Source organism: Aquarana catesbeiana, linkage group LG04 (assembly GCF_042186555.1).
Source record: "Aquarana catesbeiana isolate 2022-GZ linkage group LG04, ASM4218655v1, whole genome shotgun sequence".
Taxonomy (NCBI): Eukaryota; Metazoa; Chordata; class Amphibia; order Anura; family Ranidae; genus Aquarana; species Aquarana catesbeiana.
Genome location: NC_133327.1, coordinates 325,785,247 through 325,807,726, shown reverse-complemented (window position 1 = coordinate 325,807,726; position 22,480 = coordinate 325,785,247). Strand labels below are relative to the sequence as shown.

Below are 22,480 nucleotides of genomic sequence, written 5' to 3'. Positions count from 1 at the left end.
TGTGTGTGTGTGTGTGTGTGTATATATATATATATACACAGTGCTGTGAAAAAGTATTTGCCCTCTTCTTGAATTTTTTCTTTTTTTTTTTTTTTTTTGCATATTTCTCACACTTAAATGATTAAGATCATCAAACAAATTTTAATATTACACAAAGGTAACCCGAGTAAATCCAAGTAGTTTTTAAATTATTATTTCATTTATTAAGGGAAAAAAGCTGTTCAAACCTGCCTGGCCCTATGTGAAAAAGTAATTGCCCCCTTCCATGCTGAATCATGAATGAACTGTGATTAACACCAATTTTTTGGAAATCTGAGTTAAATTTCACTTGCCACACCCAAGCCTGATTACTGCCAGACATGTTGAATCAAGAAATCACATAAATAAAAGCTGTCTGACAAAGTGAAGCACACTAACAGATCACAGAAAGTCACACATCATGCCACAATCCAAAAAAATTCAAGAACAGATTAGAAACAAACATGTATCGGTCTAGGAAGGGTTTCAAAGCCATTTTTAAGGCATTTGAACTCCAGTGAACCACGGGGAGAGCCATTATCCACAAATGGAGATAACTTGGAACAGTGGTGAACCTTCCCAGGATTGGCCAGCCTACAAAAATTACTCCAAGAGCATGACAACGACTCATCCAGGAGGTCATAAAAGAACCCAGAACAAAGAAAAAAAGAACTAAAGAACTCCAGGCCTCACTTGCCTCAGGTAAGATCAGTGATTCAGCAATAAGAAAAAGACTGGGCAAAAATGGCATCCATAGGAGAGTTCCAAGGCCAAAGCCACTGCTGACCAAAAGGAACACAAAGGCTCATTTCACATTTACCAAAAAACATCTTGATTATCCCCAAGACTTTTAGGCAAATATTCTGTGGACTGATGAGACAAAAATGTAACTTTTTGAAAGGTGTGCGTCCCATTACATCTGGCATAAAACGAATACAGTATTTCAAATCATCAGTCAGACATGGTGGTGGTAGCGTGATGGTCTGGGGCTGCCTTGCAGCTTCAGGACCTGGACGACTTACCATAATTGATGGAACCTTGAATTCTGAGCTCTACCAGAAAATCTTAAAGAAGAATATCCGGCTATCAGTTCGTGACCTCAAGCTCAAGTGCACTTGGGGTGTGCAGCAGGACACTGATCCGAAACACAACAGCAATTCCACCTCCAAATGGTTCAAACAAAGCAAAATTTAGGTTTTGGATTAGCCTAGTCAAAGCCCGGACTTAAAGAATCACTAAAGCTATTTTTTTTAAAATAACAAACATGTTATACTTACCTCCACTGTGCAGCTCGTTTTGCACAGAGTGGCCCCAAACCTGGTTTTCTGGGGTCCCTCGGCGGCTGTCTCGGCTGCCCCCCGCAAGGACTCAACACTTTCATGCAAGCTCCCTCGCATGGTATTGAGTGCTTGCGGGTGCCCTCCTGTGATACAGCCGGCGGCTATAGCAGCTCACTGTATCACTCGGCCCCGCCCCCCGGAACGGCGTGTCATTGGATGTGATTGACAGCAGCACGAGCCAATGGCTGTGCTGCTTTCAATCCATCCATTCTAGCCAATCAGTGGCCAGGCTGAGCTTTGAAGAGGATGTCAGGAGCGAGTGCGGGACTTTCGAGGGGTCAGGTGAGTAAAACGGGGGGGCTGGGGGGGGCGGTATTGTCGGATGTTTTTTCACCTTAATGCATACAATGCATTAAGGTGAAAATCTTTTACCTTTACAACCCCTTTAAATCCAATTGAGATGCTCTATCATGACCTTACACAGGCCATTCATGCTGGAAAAGCCTCCAATGTGGCTGAATTAAAACAATTCTGCAAAGAAGAGTGGACCAAAATTGCTCCACAGCAATGTGAAAGACTCATTGCCAGTTATTGCAAACGCTTGATTGCAGTTGTTACTGCCAAGGGTGGCACAACCAGTTATTAGGTTGAGGGGGCAGTTACTTTTTCACATAAAGCCAGGCAGGTTTGGACAGCTTTTTTCCCTTAATAAATGAAACCATCATTTAAAAACTGCATTTTCTATTTACTTGCGTTATCTTTGTGTAATAATAAAATTTGTTTGATGATCTGAGTCATTTAAGTGTGACAAATATGCAAAAATATTAAAAATCAGAAAGGGGGCAAATACTTTTTCACAGCATTGTATACACACAATAGCCACAGCAGGAGATTTATCCATCGTCAGGCTGAATGAAAAATACTATCAGTGTATGGCCGGCTTGAGTCTTTTTTTGACATAAAGTAGCCATGACATGTTGTAACAGGCATGTAGTCAGCAGTCTTCAAAATATACTTGTACATATTGTACATAATTATATAATTATGTTATTAATCAATTATGAATTTGTTTTAAAAGTCCAGTGTTGATTTGGGACATTTAAATTAATTGAAAACCAAGAACAAAAATTAAAGCCTGCAGAAACTGGCTGAACTTAAATCCATCTGTGGGCAGGCTGGTTGTACTGTAGTTGATATATTGATCGATTACAGTCTCCAGCTGCCAGCTGTGATCATTGTATTCTGACAGTGGGAAAACCTGCTGCTGTCAGAATACAATAGCGCAGCGGGAGGGATTTCCCCAACAGCACAGCCAGTTTTGACCCATTTTATTTCCTTCACCCCATGGTTGAAGGAAAGAAAATTGCATAATCTATGGTCAGCCTAAATGTATTGCAGCTTACCAGTACCAGTGGATATATAAAAAAAACAGTTTCCTAGTGACAGGAGACCAGAACTGTGAACATGGATGGGGCACTTTTGCAATCTTAATTTTACACAGGTTGGCATCTCTCCCTATTGTCTCCCTACAGGAGAAAGTTATTGACAATAAGGCTGCCCTGAGCCCACTTTTATAGTGAGGGGGCTGGTTTATCCAAAAGCCTTCCTATTGGCCCTTCTAAAATATCATGGCTCATGATCATGGTTCTAAGGCAGTGGTTCTCAACCCCTGTCCTCAGGACCCACTAACAGGGCAGATTTTAAGTATTACCTTGGGGACATACAGACTAGAATACTGCAATCACTGAGCAGCAAATGATATCACCTGTGATGTATTTCAGTTATCTTGCAAACCTGGCCTGTTGGTGAGTCCTGAGGACAGGAGTTGAGAACCACTGCTCTAAAGTGATGCAATATATTATCACATTAATAAATTGCACAGGTGATTGTGCACAAACATTCAGCAGGACATCAAATTTCAAACCTGCAGTATAAGCCGGAATTCCAAGGTATCGGTAAATCCAAACTTCATCCCTAATTGTAACCCCATTGAGCTGATTTTTTTTTTTTTTTAGATGTACGGTAATCAAGTTTTATTAGAATTTTCATACAGAACAAAAGGAAAATTATCAGGGAAACAATTGCAGTCTTACATAAGAACCAGACAGCGTACAGCGTGGTACATAGACATTGACAGAGTAAACAATGTGCAGCAAATGCTACATCATGCTTCATAACAATTATCAGCATAGTATAAAAGGCACAAAAAGCCTTTTAAGGAGAAAAGAGAAGGGGACAAAGAAAGAGGAATACAAAAAATAAAAAGGAAATGGAAACATTTATTTATTTATTTTTTTGATCAAATACTGTACTTTTTTCATTTTTGTTGCAAAAAACATTATAAACAAATATAACAAATTAGTCCATATCATATCATAAAGTGAAGAATCCAATAAAAAACAAACAAAAACATAAATGAAGCCTAGTTTGTACCACTCATGCCCCGTACACACGGTCAGACATTGATCGGACATTCCGACAACAAAATCCTAGGATTTTTTCCGACGGATGTTGGCTCAAACTTGTCTTGCATACACACAGTCACACAAAGTTGTCGGAAAATCCGATCATTCTGAACGTGGTGACGTAAAACACGTACGTCGGGACTATAAACGGGGCAGTAGCCAATAGCTTTCATCTCTTTATTTATTCTGAGCATGCGTGGCACTTTGTGTGTCGGATTTGTGTACACACGATCGGAAATTCCGACAACGGATTTTGTTGTCGGAAAATTTTATAGCAAGCTCTCAAATTTTGTGTGTCGGAAAATCCGATGGAAAATGTGTGATGGAGCCTACACACGGTCAGAATTTCCGACAACAAGGTCCTATCACAAAATCCGACCGTGTGTACGGGGCATCAGAGTAACTTAGCATATAATGAATATAACATACTAGAATTATAAATACACTCTGCACAACAGCCTGAGTTCCCCCAGTGTAAATCATTAAATTAGAGCCATTTCCTCCAAACAGCCACAAATTATCTTTCTTTTACACCCTCTATGCCTCTCTCTTCTACCACTACTCAGAAACATTTCTAACTAAAAAACATCCGGGGAATAAAAGATGCAATAAGTGGGGGTAAAACATAACATCAAGCTGGTTTAAGATACAGTAGGTAGGGAGGTTACTCTATATTATGGAGAGGTACCGGTATATTCAATCGTTGGTATCTCTGCAGAATAGTATGACCATCCCATCCACACATCTCAAAATTTCTCCTGCTGATTCCTAACCATGTGCACCCAACATTCTGCCTCCATTATGACATCTACAGTACCTCCCTTTTTCAGTCAGAAAGTGTAGGACATGTTATTTGTTTCCAAAATCTGTGGATTAGGTATTTTGCCGCATTCAACAATAGAGGAATTACACTCTTTTTATATGCATTTATAGAGGATGGTATCCCATGGAAAAGGAATTGGAAGGGGGAGCTTTTAATCAGCCTAAGGGACAGTTTCTTTATTGTAACATGGCATCTGTCCAAAGGACTGGCCGTGGAAGGGCGAGGGACGATGTGGTGACCCGGCTAGGTGTGTGGGCCCTAGGTCAGTAGTGTGTGCCCATACACATACAATGTTATGGAAGGCTGGAGATAGGGCTGGGGTCAGGACCGCCATAGTGTGTTTCTTCTAGAACCTGAATTAATTAGGCTTCTCTCCCTCCACACCGAGCTCTACCTGTCTAGCAGTACAGGAGGCTGTTGCGTAGTACCCAGGGGTACCCCTCTCTGCTCCTATGTCCAGTGTAGAGACCCAGCTCCCTGGGCTCTCCTCAGCACACAGTGGGCTCTCTGGTGTATCCAAACCAGGCAGTCCTCAGGCCTCTGAATCACCGCTCCTTCTCAGAGCATGCTCCCGCTCCAGTCAGAGCGCACCCCCAAGGAATTGAAGGCTTTGCCACTGTTTTTCCCCCTGTGAACGCTCTGGCAGCACTGTTGTCTGCGCTTTTGGGTTTCCCCCTTCCCAGTGGACTGACAACCCCCCTCCCCCAGTACCAGTCTCGGGGAGAAAAAACACGCAGCTCCTGTTACTGAGCCAACAAAAGGGAGACTGATTTATTTAAATAACAGTGATATATTATTTTTATTAGTTAGTGTTTTGTCAGGTAATGAAAGAATTTGGGCTGCTCTGCTGTGAATATACTATAAAAAAAAAACCCAATGTCATTAAATAATCCTACCTAGTAAAAAGCAAAATAACACATATATGGTAGCTTACAAAAAGAAGTTTCTCAATCAGTACTTTGTTCTTGTTCCGTGAAGGTCATTGCTCCCTACAGTATTTAAAACATCTTTTCATAATTATTTAGTGTTTATGACATACAAATAGTAGGACAAAAAACAAAATATCAATGTTAGTGACAGCACTTACTTGTCTGGCACCTTAGGTGATAATGTGACCAGTATGACCTGTCTGTCACCACCAAATGGGGGAGAGACTGGAGACTCACAAGCCAAGGTGAAGAATTAGACACTTTACCCATTGCATAGCATTCCACATTCCTTTCTGTTGTGGACTAATGTACTTCTCACATCAGGTAACACATTGCACTATACTACATATTCATATTACTTCTATATATTATTACAGTATATAAAGTATATTTTTGATTAATTAAAATTCACCTTTATTACATTGAGGTTTGGACCCAAACATGCAGTACATACATTGGAAAATCCAATTTTTTTTACCCCCAGGTTGGTTTAAACTGGTTCCCTTCAATACTACTTGTAGAGGATGAAGTTATGTAAAAAGGTTTTATTTGTCAATGGATTCTCTAAATGTACAAACTTGGTGCTAGAATGGTAAGTGCTCTTTATTTGCACCAATGGGGCCCCTGGGTTCAGTTTTATGCAAACATCCAGTTCCATCTGCATAGTTTGTGATTTTCCCAGTTGTAAATTTCTTTATGTGCAGATGTAAATGTAAAATGTTTCTGAATTTATCTTTCACAGACTGTTCTTTATTATTCTGGTTGGAAAAGTTTGCATGCCTTTTGGGGCATAGCTCTCCCACAAGTGATTTTTGTATATTACAGTGGTTAGCTCGTCCACCTGGCAGCACTAGTGACATCAGATCAAATCACAACCATAGCACTACCTACCTGGTGTTTGCATGTTCACCCTGTGCCTGTGTTATTGTATGGTTGAACGGATAGGAGGCCTGTTATAGCCTTCAAAACGTAATACGACTGATGATGTACTTATTATCCCTGCTCATTCTCTCGATGGTTAGCATCTCTTAGGGGATTGGCATGCACATATATATATAGTTATTGCTTATTGCTATATTTATATATAAATCGGGTTATTCAGTAGTCATGATAAACAGGTGATGGCAATGAGTGGTTATGAAGATTAATTAAACAGAGTGACTCATGACCTGTATTGAACTATGGCAGGGGTAGGCAACCTTAAAGAGGTGGAAATCTGTCTGAACAACATGGGAGAAGCCGAAGATCACCGAACACAGTGTTGTCCCTTAAAACCTGATTTAAATGTTTAATTGCCGTACTACCGTATCGCAATCACATGCATTGCGTGGCAATCATGGGTTTAAATCTGTTGATGAGGAGGCAACACATCGCTTCCTCGCCACCTGTCAAATACACTAGGATCACTTTTCAGAGAAGCAGTAGTACCTGCTGCACTTGTGAATGAGCTCCTAGTTGCATTTGGCAGTGGCACCCTTAGGGCTCGTTCACACGTAAAGCTGGGGAGTGGTAAAACCCTGTGGTTGAGTCACGGTTCAGTGTGAAAGCAGCCCTATACCATTATGTCCAGTGTATTGCTTCACACTGACCTCTTCTTTCCTGCTGCTGGCACCATTCTGGAGACCACTAGCTGGGATACGAGGTGGAGTGTAGTTGGTATCACTCTGCATGGGACAGAAGCCAGCACTACAGAGGAGGCATCAGCTAATGTGACTCTTAATCCCTACTACAGCTCCAACTTTACAAGTAGTCCCTCTGATTTGCACTCTGATTCTCTGGAATGGCGGGACAGGAAGCCCAGACCCCTTCTAAATGAGTAAGCTGTAAACATTATGGTAGAAAATAATCTACAATACCAATGCTTGCCAAGCGACTATTCTTGCATCCAATGTTGTTATCCTTTTTATAAATCCCAAGGTTACACTTGTTACAGTATCAAGTCAAGTCAAGCTTTATTGTCATTCTCCTACACATGAGGGCATACAGTATACCGATATTATCAGTTTATCTATTTATTTATTACAGGTATATACAGTATATGGCACTGACAATTTACACAGCTTTTTACACATCCTTAACCTCTCCCTCTTCTCTGGCACCTTTCCCTCCCCATTCAAACATGCACTGGTTACCCCCATACTTAAAAAACCCTTACTGGACCTCACCTGTGAATAACTTAAGACCAATCTCCCTTCTCCTGTTTGCCTCCAACCTTTTTGAACACCTTGTACACAACCGCATTAGTTGCTACTTTATTGACAACAACCTTCTTAAACTCCTACAGTCTGGCTTTCGCCCACAACATTCCATTGAAACTGCCCTACTGAAACTCACTAATGACCTACTTACTGCTAAAACCAACGGCCATTACTCCATACTCATACTCTTAGACCTTTCCACTGCCTTTGACACAGTTGACCACCCACTTCTCCTCAATAAACTTGACTCCCTTGGCCTCTGCGACTTTACTCTTTCCTGGTTCTCCTCTTAACTATCTCAGCGCACTTTCAGTGTCACATTCAACACCATCTCCTCCTCTCCTCTTCCTCTTTCTGTTGGGGTACTACAAGGCTCCGTCCTTGGGCCCCTTCTATTCTCTCTCTACACCTCCTTCCTGGGACAGTTGATAACCTCCCATGGCTTCCAATACGCCCTCTTCGCCAGTGACACCCAGATCTATCTCTCCACTCCCCAACTCACATCCTCGATCTCCTCACGTATCACAAATTTGAGCGACACATCAGTATGGATGTCTCACCACTATCTCAAACTCAATCTTTTTTAAAACTAAACTTATAATATCCCCCCACCACCCCATGACTTTACCATAGACATCAACAGCACAACCATTGGTCCCTCTAGACATGCCAGGGTGCGGGGTGTAATCCTAGACTCTGACCTCTCCTTCAGCCCATAAGTTCAATCACTGGCTAAATCTTGCCCCCTTAATCTCCTCAACATTTACAGGATTCCCCCTACACAGGCTACCCCCCTTTAACCTTTCGCTACCAGAGCCGCTGTTAGATTTTCTGCACACATGTTTAAAAAAATTTTTTAGGTCTGAAGATTACACAAAACCCTCAAATAATATATATTTTCTGAAAGCAAATACCCTAGAGAATAAAATAGTGGTAGTTCCATTTTTTTATTTCACAGGGTGCCTTGACTAAAAAAAGGTTGAGTAACACTGGTCTATACTGTTTAAAACCCAGTAATACACACCTCTCACCCTGCTCTGCACATGCTCAGTTGCTCTCCATTTTTAGGCACTGCTGAGTTTCTACAGGCCAATCTGCTGACAGCCTTAAATCAGAATTAAACCCTCTTATCCTTTGCAACCAAGGAAGCTGCTTCTGTTTGATCTGCAGCTGCCATGGTGTTGCATATGTGATCAGTTATGACACTAGCCATTTGATAGTTTGACAGTTTGGTTGAAGAAGCAAGTAAATGAGACAGTTAGCAATCCCGGCATTCCAAGAATCCAACTATTTTTAAACTGTTAAATCGATGGGTTTAGTTTCACGTTATGATTTACTGCTGTTCAGGGGCTCCAGGCTTCAGCAAAATGGCGGCCTCCAGCAAGAAGAAACAGGAACAATGCTGCAGGCAGTTTACAGCACACACTAATTTTGGTAGCATAATTATTATAGTGTTTGTTAACCCCCCCCAAAAAAAAATTCAGATCCTGGTCCCTTAAAGCAGATTAAACAGCACAGTGCTTGTGCTGTGTAATCTGCCCCTCTCTAAACTGTAAAAAACCTGTCTGTACCTGCCACTTCCTGTATCCCTCTCTCTGTATTAAGGAAGAAGGAATCTGTTGTTCCAGGTGAGTATGATGACCTGAAAGGAACCAAGTAGGAGTGCTAGCCCCAGCCCGCCTCCGTGAAATACTTGGGAAAAAAAGAATGGCTGCACATTTGAAGGTTCCAAACAACATGCCTTTATTAAAAATCACCATGGTACACCAAGGACACCAGATATTTAGTCACATAGACGCATTTCACACATCCAATTGGTGCTTAATCATTAACACTCATTAAGCACAGTTTGGATTTGTGAAACGCGTCTACGTGACTAAATAGCTGGTGTCCTTGGTGTACCCTGGTGATTTTTAATAAAGGCACGTTGTTTGAACCCTTTGGATGTGCAGCCATTCTTCTTTTTCCCCCTCTCTGTACTGACCACGATAATCAGGGCTGCTGAGCCTGACCACCCTGGTCAGAGTACGTCCCTCCGTCATACGCATCCCTGCTCTCAGCTCTCCTCTCTGCCCCTCACCCCCTCCTCCCTGCTTGGCAGCTCTGTGACTCTGTCTCCGCTCCCCCCACCGCTATTGTTAAAAATAAAAAACTTACAATGGTCTCTGCCAGCCCTCTATTTTAGGCAGGCATACCACAATGTGTACGTTTTTCTAAAAACGAGGATTGTAACTATATTTTCAGTGCTATTTTCAGGCCGGCCACGTTACTCGCGGCCACTTCACATCTCCGAGACATGGCTTCTGCAGGAGGGGCTGATCAGCCACGTGACCTCCCCGGCTGACGTCAGAGGGAGATCTCAGCCCCTCCTCCTGTATTCATGTATCTGAGCTGTAATAAGGCCGCGAGTCATGTGACCGGCCTGAAGTTCGCCCTAATTAGGTATTTAATATCCTCGTTTTTATAAAAGATTTACATAGTGTGCTATAATAGAGGGGCTGGCAGTGAATAATAATTTCGAGTTAACAAACTCTTTAATGTTGAATGTATGTTCCTTCCTACAGAACATTATTTTTTATCAAGTTGTTATGGGTAAAGTTCTGCTTTAACCACTTCAGCCCTGGAAGGTTGCACCCCCTTTATGACCAGGCCATTTTTTGCGATACAGCACTGCCTTGCTTTAACTGACAATTGCAGAGTCTTGCGACGCTGTACCCAAATAAAATTGTTGTCCCTTTTTTTCCACAAATAGAGCTTTCTTTTGGTGGTATTTGTTCACCTCTGTGGTTTTTATTTTTTGCGCTATAAGCAAGAAAAGACCGACAAATAAAAAAAAACAAAACAATATTTTTTACTTTCTGCTATAAAACATCCAATAAAAAAATGTAAAATATCAAATTCCTTCATCAATTTAGGCAAATATGTATTCTGCTACATATTTTTGGTTAAAATAAATCCCAATAAGCATATATTGATTGGTTTGCGCAATAGTTATAGTATCTGCAAATTATGAGATATTTTTATGGACTTTTAATTTTTTTTATTGTTTTTACTAGTAATGGTGGCGATCAGCAATTTTTAGCAGGACTGCGACATTGCGGCGGACAAATTAGACACCTAACTGACACTTTTTGGGGACCAGTGACACCAATACAGTGATCAACGGCAAAAAAAATGCACTGTCACTGTACTAATGACAATGGCAGGGAAGGGGTTAACATCAGGGGCGATCAAAGGGTTAAGTGTGTACCTAGGGGGTGATTTCTAACTGTGGGGGGATGCTGACACTGGAGGAAAACAGAGATCTACATAGGCAGACCACTGTTCTGCCTCTCCTGTGAATGATCACGGGTGGCAGGCAGCCATCGTGGCTGCCGGACCTGTTGACTGACTCCCACTGTATCCAATCACAGTGGGAGCGGGTCGCCGACGGCAAGCGTGCCCTAGGCTTTGTGCATGAAAACACGTACAGCTGGGCTGCCCTGCCTTAGTATATATGTGGTGGGCGGTCCAGATGCGCTTAAGCAAAAAAACAGAAAGTTTTGGGTTGCAGCACAAAAAAAAAGGCACTAAACATTTCTGAAGATAATTAAATATTCTTCTATTATGTAAGGGGGGGGGGGGTGGAAACAAAAGAGAAAATGTTCTTTTAATGGGTGAAGGTCCACTTGTTTTGCGCTACAGGAAGATTGAAAGATCACTTTTTTTAAAACATTTTTATATAAAGCAAATCTTTCCCTGCCAATATTTTTCTAGCAGTTAGACATGAGAAAATAATATATTACACAAACTTCAACAAAAGAAATTCAGATCAATAAAAAATGTCCTGTTGTTTTTCAATAGACAAGGAAATATAGCTTTTATGTAAAGTGTGTTGGGGGAGTTGGCACGCAACCTTGTGTTTTTATTACAACACAGTTTGTTTGTGTTGCATTTGGAAATCAATTCCTAAATCATAATTGTCCAGGAGACTGCAATAAACAACATTTACAGCATTTACTACTAGCTACATGAATGCGAAACTGTGAAAACCCTGGTACAACAGCTCCTCCAAGTGGATATAAAGGAGAATATTATTTCAACTAATACAATACAGTTCAACCACAAACGTATAGTTAGACTTTGTGAACTATTATTGTAACATTTGCCTGGAATTTATTGAAATGTATTGGCTAGGGTACCCCAGACGTATAACCTTCCCCATACCAATCCTAAACATTCTCAAACTTTGTTATACACAAATGACACTTGACACTGAACTGGAGAAAAGTGCCTATTTGGCCATTTTATTAACACATAAATATAAAATTCTCAACACTCATTATAAACATCAACAATCAAAAACCAGTCCCCGTAATGTATCACTAGAACTAGGTTGTACGTCCTAGGAGGCATCCCATAACCCCATTCAGCTTGGGTATCAACATTATAATTATCCCCAGCTGCGCAACACCGGCTCGGGTACAAACCCATTTCACTTTACTATCCCCAGCCATGCAACACCGGTTCGGAGACAAACATTACAGCTCCAAATTGTTAATGCCTCCACAGATCCCAACCGCCACAACACACAGTAGAAAAGCCTTATAACTGTGGGCCTCTCCACACACGCAACGCTCTCTGCACCCCATCCTGAATGCCCGAAGACCACAAATCGGTACCAATGGCATTCAAGTGGACCCCGTCACTCCGCAAGTAGCGCCAAGTATCTACCTCCAGCTCACAGTGTCGTACCACAAAACCCCCATTACGTGAAATAAAACGACTCGCCTCCTTGTTAACTTTTATCCGAGCTATATTTAACTTCTCCGTCGACCTGGCAAAGCGACAAGCAGAGCAGCCGATAATGTTGGACCACACCACCAACAGGTTAGGGAAGGCCGTTTGCAGCCTAAGGAAGTTAAATTTTATATCCAGGTGACTCATGGACTGGACGCCCAGGTCATTGCCCCCTACATGCAGCACTAGTATGTCGGGAACCTTGTCTGGCCAGGCAAAATGGTGTACTTTCTGAAGGACTCTACAAAATAACATACCGATCCACCTAACAGTGGCCACCTCCCTTGGAAAACCCAACTGGCGACCATTAGGTTGAACCTCAGCCCCCTTTGCCCCCCCAATAAACAAAAGAGTGCCCCAGTATCCACACAAGGCACGTATCCGATCCTGTAAAGAAAGATGACAAGAAAACATGGCAGAAGTCAATCCACCACCACCATGGAAATACAGGACATGTTAAACCAGGTCAAGACACACATAAATCTTAAAGCGATCGGATTCCCATCTGCCGATATGCTTCAAAATTGACTCATCCACCCTCCACCGAGCAGCTTCAGTAGCCTCCCTGATGCAGAAGGAGTCAGAGGATTAACTCTGAGCATCCAAACCCAATGCTATCAGGCAATGCCGAAATACAGATACAAACTGAAATTTCGACAGGGCCGATCCATTGAGGTGCATAAGAAAAGAGACCTCATGCTGCAGGTGGACCCGCCCAAATGCCTTCACAACCAATACTGGACAAATGTGCGAACCTCAGCCCATCTGGTTGGTCTTGGAGCGCCGAATAAATAAAGCTATGGAGGAATCAGAAAAAACTTACCTCATTCGCCAAAAGCTCATCTTGTGGCGTTTTGGACAGACTGACCAACTCACTATCTCAAAGAGCCCTGAAAAAAAGTCAGGACGAAAGTCGTCCGGAATAAAAGCGATTCATACTCAGAGACACACAGAGCCTGTCTGAGCCCATAAATCCTGCAACATGGGAAAAGTAACCAGACAGCAACCATACCGACTGCGGAAACCCCTCCTATAGCCCTGTAGGGCCTGTCAAACCAGTAAATTCTTTGTAAAATCCTGTACACTCCATATTTTGAACAGGAACGCCAAACCCGCCAATTTACGGTTGATGACCGAGACCCACAGCTGGATTTTCCATACTGACCGTCTCAACGCCTAACCCGAGCCAAAAGATCCTTCCATACCTTGGAATATGCTAACCATGTAGCGGCACTTAAGGAGTTACCTAGCAATTTGGCTCCCTCCACAGCTCCCGCGGACAAGGCACTCCATGTTGCTCCATAGCCGGTGCCAACTCTTGGACTCTGTCCAGGTGTAAACGAGACAAAGAATCGGCCAATGTGTTAATTGCTCCAGTAATTTGCACAGTATATAAAATACATTCAACTGTAGGCAGCGCAACACCAGATGCCGTAATAAACGGACAACCAGCATTGAATTGGCTGACAGCCGGTTCAAAACTTGTACCACTGCCAAATTGTCGTAGTGCAAGCAAATTTTCGTGTTCCGGAAACAATCCCCCCAAATTTCTATGGCAACAATCACTGGAAAAAGTTCCAACAGGACCAGGTTCCGCAAAAATCCTGCCTCCTTCCATGCCTCCAGCCAACGCTCCACGCTCCACTTCCCCCCCAAGGAATTCACCAATAGCCTACGGAGCCCACCGCATCAGTATAGAGGTCCATATCATAATTACTGAGCAAGCTACGTTGCCAAAGGGAACAACCAGTAAAGGCATCCAGGAAGGCATGGCACACCTTCAAGTCCTCCCTATGCTCCCCAATTAGCGTAATAAAGTGCCGCTAGGAAGCAACACCAGCTGTAGCCGCTGACAAGCGGTGACTAAAAGTCCTGCCCATCAGAATGCAAATAAGCCAAACTGAGCTTGCTGAGGAGAGACTGCAGCTGTTGCAGTTGGACTTTCCGTTTTTCCCACCAGCAAAGCAATCTTGGTCTGGAAAGCTAATAGTTTGTCCTCGGGCAAGCGACATTCCATAGCCACCGAATCTATTACAATCCCTAAGAAACTAATCGTGGAAATTGGGCCTTCGGTTTTATCCGCCGCCAATGGGATACTGAAATGCTCAGCTGAATGGTGGCCAGCAGAATGCCGCCTAAGTTAGATGAGGAAGGGCCCACACACAAAAAATTGTCCAAATAATGGATGATCGAATTGACCCCGATACCTCCCATACAACAAAGGAGCTGAACGTTTTGAAAAAAAAACCTACAAGAGATAGAACAACCCATTGGTAATTATCAGTCAACGTAGAACAAATACAACCACCTGCAACCCAGAAGATGAAAACTCAGCGGATGCACTGGAAATAAATGGAAAGCTGCTTCAATATAAGTTTTAGCCAATAGAGCTCCTGCATCGAATGAGGTGTAAGACACCGCACATGACTCTGGATCGATCGCATCATTGACCGAGCCACCTTTGGGAAAAGACAGGTGATGAATAAGACAGAACTTCCCAGGTTCCTTCTTGGGAACCAAACCCAGAGGGGAAACCACCAAATTAGTAAAAGGGGTGACTGAAAGGCCCTGCCATGCGACCCAACTTTACTTCTTTGGCCAGTTTATCAGAAACCACCTCGGGATAAGCCCTAGTGGAACGCAAATTGTCAGCCATAGAAGGAATACAGGAAAGAGAGCATGGGATAGCAAAACCCACCGAAAACCCCTCCCCCAACAACCGAGCAGCCACTCAATCCAGATACCTACCTAGGAAAGGCCGCATCCTTTCCACCATCACCGGCATCATCCCTCTTACCTGAATTATCCCTGGAACGGCCCTTGCCCTGCTTGAAGCATCAGGAAAGGCCGTGTGTGCCTCCAAAACTCGAGCACTCATGCTTGTATCGTCACACGGAACTGAAACAGCGCGTACCCTCATTGAACTGCCAGCAAGACCCCTGACACTTACCGGCCGTCTGTCCAGGGGTGCTTGGACCTCCGGCCCCACTCGGAAAAAAGGGGGACCCAGCGCGCCAAAATCAGGAGAGGCATCCACAAACTTATGTCTGTGATCCCAGCAAAGCGAAGGTCGAATGGCCTTACGTTGGCGAAATTGTTCATCATAATGAAGCCATGCCACTCCTCCATAAAACCGGTGAGCCTCGCTGATCGAGTCCAGATAGCAGAAGATAGACGAATCATTTTCCAGATGCTTCTCCCCATCACACTGGTCAGGATTGCAAAGGCCTGCAACCAAATGCCAGTGGTGCACGTAATCAAACGAAACCGCCGCTTCTCCTCATCCTCTTTCTTGGACTCCTCAGGCTTCAACCTATCCAGGTTGAACTTTTCCAGAGGGAGTAATGTAAATAATTCCACGTACTTGTCTTTCCAAATCTTTTCACGCAACTCTGGCTTGAGGTATGCCCCCAAGGGGCCCTCAAAGCATACATAAACCTCACATTTTGCGGAATCCACCAAGTGGACTGAATCCCCGGACTTACCTCCAGTCTTGGGGTCCGCTTGTGTAGATGTAGACTCTGCGGCCCCGGGTGACACCACTGCTCACTAAGCCATCGTGGCACTGGCGGATGAAATTGTGGGATTTGTGGTCGCTGGAGGCGCCACTGATACAGGGGCCGAATCCAAGAGCTGTAACAAAGCCTACAAACTAGCTACTAGCTCTGGGAGGCCTACCACAGCACTGGATGCAGTGGACCTGAATCCACTACCTGTGGGGCTGAGGCAGCATGCAATGTCACCAGTGACCCCCTCACACTAGCTGTCCCAAACTCACAGTAAAAGCATCCCTCAAGACAGAGTTTAAGGCATTATTAGAAATAGTAGAGGACCTGCAATGCTGCACAGGGAGAGGCCCTGCAGCTGCAGATCCTGAATCCACCGCCGGTAGGGGCCAAGGGACACATCCATCATCAGAGCTGGATAGCTCGCCCTGCAACCTGTGTCTTATTATTATTATTAAAGGCTTACCTATAGGTAAAACTTACAAATGTATTTCTGGAAAGAATGTACACACTGTACACACTCTATGAGAAAATTATATAGGATAAAACCATGTAATTATGACTTTTTTCTGACACTCATTTTCTGTATACTCATTCTCTGTCTGTGATTCAAAAGTACTGAATGAAGGCACAGCCAGGCAACTAGCATTTGCAGCCGGGGATCAGCAATACCAAGTCCTGTATTGCTCTTATGAAAGAGGTACATGAAAGTTGAATGAGTCTGAGTCTACTATACAGCTCCCTCTTGTGGCTAATCTTTTAATCTCTATATTTGAATATACTACAAAAAGAGTAAGTATTTACATACAAATATATTTAAGGTAAATACAAAATATTGTAAGTGCTCCCTAGAAATACACAGTTTTTTTTCCTTTTAGAGAGCTAATGTGTTTTGGAAGCACAGAAATCCTTTAAATAGAGTTTCACCTTTAATATAAGATATCTAAGGTGGCTTCTCTGTCAAGATCATCGGCTCAATTATCAACCTGACCTGCATGCCAAGGTTCTAGGTGTAATCCTGGACTCCATTCAATGTCCGCCTTAACCTAGACAACATCTCCAAAATACGCCTCTTCCTAACCAATGACACCACAAAGCTCCTAATTCACTTCAAGGTCATCTCTCGCCTCAACTACTGCAGCTCTCTCCTCATGGGATTACCTTTACATAGGCTATCCCCCCTTCAGTCCATCATGAATGCTGCTGCCAGACTCATCTACCTTACCAACTGTTCAGTGTCTGTTACCCCTCTCTGCTGATCCCTCCAATGGCTTCTGTTCACTCAACAAATTAAATTCAAAATGCTAACAACTTACAAAGCCATTCACAACTCTGCCTCCAGCTACATCACTAACCGTGTCTCAAAATACCAACTTGATCACTCACTTTGTTTCTCCCAAGACCTCCTGCTCTCTAAACTTCCTTGGTACCTCCTCCCATGCTCGCCTCCAGGACTTCTCCAAAGCTTCTTCCATCCTCTGGAACTCACTACATTAATGTGTCTGACTATCTCCCATTCTGTCCATTTCTAGATGATCCCTGAAAACCCATCTCTTCAGAGAAGCCTAGCAACTGTACCTTTATTTTCTCCATCAGCTCATAATCCACAGTTATTACCTTTTGTATCTCGTTACCCTCCCCCTTAGATTGCAAGCTTTAATGAGCAGGGCCTTCTTATTCTTTCTGTATTAAATGGTATTGTAATTGTACTGTCTACCCTTATCTCGTAAAGCACAGCATAAACAGTTGGCACTATATAAATTTGTATAATAATAATATTAATATGTAATGTGATTAATATAATTTTTGAGATTAGTAAAATTGACACTAAACTTTATCCTTATTCTCCAATATTAATCCATACACATAATCTACTTATGGGCCCTGTAATCTATTTTTCATTAAATTATTTTAACTAAACTAGTTTTTGTGCCTCCTTGTAACATCATTAGTGAGCTATTGAACCTTTCCTTCTCCCTCTCACGTATGTTTATTTGGAATGAGCAGTGCACTTAAGCCTCATACACACGATCAGATTTTCTGTAAGGGCGTTGGCCAGGAACTTGTCTTGCATACAAACAGCAAGGAATTGTCAGCCAACAAACTATCAGGACCGGGCTCAGCCCTTCCTTCTCTGAGCTGGCCGCTCAGCTCTCGGCTAATTGCCAGCTCCCATCTCTCTCCACAGTTACCCAGCTATTGTTGGTTCTGCTCGTCAGTCCAGCCTACTTAAAGTCGTCCAGCTCATTTGATCTCTGCCTTTGTCAACATCACAGAGACTTTCTCCTGCGTTCCTGTTGAAGACTTGCTCGGCTGACGTTTCTTCTGGCTCCTGATCATGCTTGCTGTACTACTACGTTTATCTCTGGCTCTCTGACTACCCGATCCGGTTACTGAACTCTGGCTTATTTTGACTACGCTTACTCTGTTTACCTTATTATTATTATTATTAAACAAGTGTGATTTAACTATACTTCTGTCTCAGTCTGATTCATGGTTCCTGATAGTAGGCGAAGGCCATGAATTCAGAAGATACAGTCAATACACTTGTTGGTAATATTTTTTCCAGATTGGATGAGCAAGATCACCGCTTGGATCAGTTTGCCATAGCGCTACAAACGCTCCTGAGTCGCACGGCTCACCTGGAAACTCCCACTGTGGCTGCTCCGGTACAACCTGAGTTGCAGGCCGTCCCTGCTGCTGCGCCAGTCTCTGTGCAGGCACCCGCCTCGAGTATTACCTCTATAAGAGGTATGTCTGGTTCCGCTCTGCTTCCCCAGCGATTTGGGGGCGATCCAGTTCAATGCAGAGGGTTTCTCAACCAGGTTGAGATTTACTTTGAGATGATGCCCCAGGCGTTTCCCACGGACAGAAGCAAAGTAGGTTTTGTGATATCTTTGCTTTCTGAGAGAGCCTTGGCCTGGGCTAACCCTCTATGGGAGACGCAAAAATCTGTTGTCTTGAGTTACCCTGACTTTGTGGGCTCCTTTAAAAAGGGTATTTGACTTTCCCGCACACTCCACTTCTGCTGCCAAGTGCCTCATGTCCATCAAACAGAGTACGAGAACTGTTGCCGACTACACCATTGAATTTTGTACTTTTGCAGCAGAGGTTGCTTGAAACAATGAGGATAAAACAAGTAAAAAGGCGCAAAGCACAATTACCTTCAGAAAGACCGATTAGTCCAGAAACTTAAAATGAGAAAGATGCATGCAGATTTTCATGCATGTATAATGCAGATTTTCATGCATGTATAATGGGAGGTATAAATGACGGTCAGTCAGGGCAGCCACCAATGGAGCCAAAAGTGGGATCCAGCAAGCTAAAACAATAACAAGGAAAGGGGCGCCTCTGAATATGTATCACAAACAAATTTTATTAAAAACAACAATATCCACTCACATGAGGGCAGAGGAAGTTGCATTCAGGTCAGTTGGCTGAGCAGTGGAACTACATGTCGCAGCGGTTCTTGCAGGGGATATCAGGTCCAGAGGTGGGAAATAAGCTGGTGCAACCGGATGCAGACTATAGTAATCAGTCCAACATATATCCTGTATATTGTCCTGGCGATTTCCTGGACGTCAGGATAGGAGTTCCCAGTAAAAGGACAGAAGGCAGGTGGAGGGAGGACGCCACTGCAGGCGCTCACCGCTTGTGTATGGAGAGCCTCTGAGCTGTAACACGACTGGCCGTGTGGAGGATCACAGTGAGGCTTGCAGAGCAAACAGAGCGTGGCACCCGGTGATGACGTCACTATAATGCGACGCATTTCTGAAATCAGCTTGCCATTGATGGTAGAATGCCCGCATTCCTTTATCAAGCATAAGGGATGGGAAAGACTTACAAGATTTAAATAGTCCGGGGAGGGGGCGGGCAGGGGGCGGGGCCAGGAAGTCCAAGAGACATGCGGAATACAAAAATTGGGAAGCATTAGACACCAGGGAAAGTCAGGACCTTCCAGCAACGTAATTAAAAGCAACATAATTGACAGACCATTATTACAGCAAGCACCAATAGAGTGAGAGGATAATTATAGTAAAACAGGATAGATGGATGAAAAAATATATATAAAATATATAATCAATACAAATAGACATTAGTGAGCATGAAAACCAAGTAAATAATAAAAATCAATGCGATAATTAAAAATTAATTAAAAATTAAAATTAGAGAATTCATTAAATGATTAGTACAAGTAGGCTGTATATGATATAAAATATAATATATATAAACAATATGTGGACCTTAGTATGTGCAAATAAATAATAATTCAGGGAACTAGACCATGGAAATAGTAATGAAAGAGGGGGAAGGAGAGAAAGTTGTAAAGAAATGTAGGTTGTGTATCTACACACGCATGGGTACAAACGCATGCGTGGGCAGGTACGGCTGTGGGCACAGCCAAGTAGAAAATGTATAACAATACAGGAATTATGTGTGTGTGTGTATTCATAAATACACACACAGTCAGATCGATTGGGCGGGGGATGGGGGAAGGGAAAGGGAAAGAGGGGGGGGGAGAAAGGGAAGGGAAAAAAGGATAGGGGAAAGGAGCGAAGGGATAAGGGAGACTGGGAAGGTAGAGGGGGGGGGGAAGGGGAGGGGGGAAAGGGGAAAGAGGGGGGGAAAGAGGGGAGGGGAAGGGGGGAAAAAGGGGGGGAGGGGGGGGAAACACAGTATTCAATACTTACTAAAGGAGCAAACGAGCCCACCACCCCCAAGATTAGAATAGAGAAATAAAACCTCTGGTAAACAATAGTGGTAAGGTTATATGAGCATGTATAACTGTATGGAAGAAAAAACATCAACAGAGGATATAAAACTGGGTTATTCATAATAAATAGTACCCCTATATTAATATATGAATCTATTAGTGGACAAGCAACATCAATTAAAAGCAGCTGCATGCGTGTGTGTATATGCTCATCGATAGGCTGTGTGGGAATCATCATGATTACTTTTTATTGTTACGAGGATAGGTTATAAGACAGTGGATATCTCTATCCCTTCATTTAAGCCGCCAGGAGAGAGTACATCGAGGGAATATATCCAAAATGTCTCTCTGGCACATAGCTTTTTGAAGCGTTCAGCTTCTGACATGTGTTTGGGGATTTGCTCTATAACCCATACTGATAGGCCCGTAGTAGACTTGTTGTGGTGTTCGGCAAAATGCCGGGGGACACTATGTTTGTCCTTTCCACCCTCAATGAGCCGTCGGTGCTGGCCGAAACGCTGCCTCAATGGGCAGATGGTTCGCCCAACATAGATTAATCCACAGGGGCAAGTGAGGCAGTATATAACAAAGTTGGATGAGCAGTTGTAGAAATGTTCCAATGTAAAGGTTCTGCCCTTAGATTGGAAAGATTTTTTGCCGTGTTCGACAAACATACAGGTTTTACAGCGAACTTTTTTACACTGATACATACCGATCAGCGGTATCAGAGTGGTAGAATTGGAAATAGGCATGTCTACAGGCAGTTTGCTCAGGGCAATCTTATTTTTGAGACTGGGGGCCTTTCGATAAGTGATTCTTGGTATAGGTGGGAGGGAATTTTTGAGGAGTGGATCCTGTAGTAGAATAGTCCAATGTTTTTTAAGTATGTTTTCCATTTTTTTGTACTGAAAATTAAAGGTGGTTAGGAACCTGGTGGAGTGATCTGTTTTCTCTGTTTCTTTTTTAGCTGGTTTGCCTTTGGCATAATAATTAGATGCTTCATTAACTATGTCTTCTGGATAATCTTTGTCCGCAAATTTCTTTTTCAATTGTATACTCAAGGTATCATAATCACTGTCTAGGGTACAATTCTATCGTAAGTGGCAAAACTGTCCTTTCGGTATATTCCGTATCCATTTGGGGTAGTGGCAACTTCTGAAATGCAAGTAGGAGTTGCCGGAAGTAGGTTTAGTATGGTTTTTAGCGATAATCGTATCGCCTGAATGACCAAGATCTAAATCTAGAAAAGTCAGGTTGATATGATCATAGACGTGAGTGAAGGACAGGCTATATGGATTGGAGTTGCAATGTTCAACAAAACGGGGGACCAGATCAATGGGGCCATCCCAAATAATGATTATGTCATCAATATAGCGACCAAAAAATACGATGTTGGCACAGTATGGATTGTTATGTGTGATGAAGTTCTTCTCCCAGTATCCCATGGCCAAGTTCGCGTACGATGGAGCGAAATTGGCTCCCATCGCTGTTTCCTTAATTTGTAAATAGAAGTCACCATTAAAATCAAAATAATTATGGGTAAGGCAAAACTTGGTTGCCTCCAAGATGAATGCGGCTTGCCTAGGGTTGATCAAGGGGTCCTGTGCGAGAAAAAATTCTAACGCGAGTAAACCAAATGAGTGTGGAATGGAGGTGTAAAGTGACGTAACGTCTAGGGATAACCAGAGGTAGGAAGGTTCCCATTTGTATGGTGCGAGTAGTTCTAACAAGTGTGAACCATCTCTAATTTAGGACGGTAGGAGTTTGA

General features: G+C 43.0%; 1 protein-coding gene across 1 annotated transcript in view; it reads right to left on the bottom strand.

The window, feature by feature from the left end:
• Positions 1–22,196, bottom strand: part of LOC141141246 (uncharacterized) — a 44,508-nt gene extending 22,312 nt beyond the window's left edge. The window contains exons 1-2 of the mRNA XM_073628926.1: positions 21,941–22,196; positions 19,401–19,581 (exon numbers count right to left, since the gene is read on the bottom strand). Of these exons, the coding sequence (XP_073485027.1) occupies positions 19,401–19,581; positions 21,941–22,196 (437 nt within the window). The remainder of the gene's footprint in view (positions 1–19,400; positions 19,582–21,940) is intronic.
• Positions 22,197–22,480: the final 284 nt, after the last annotated feature.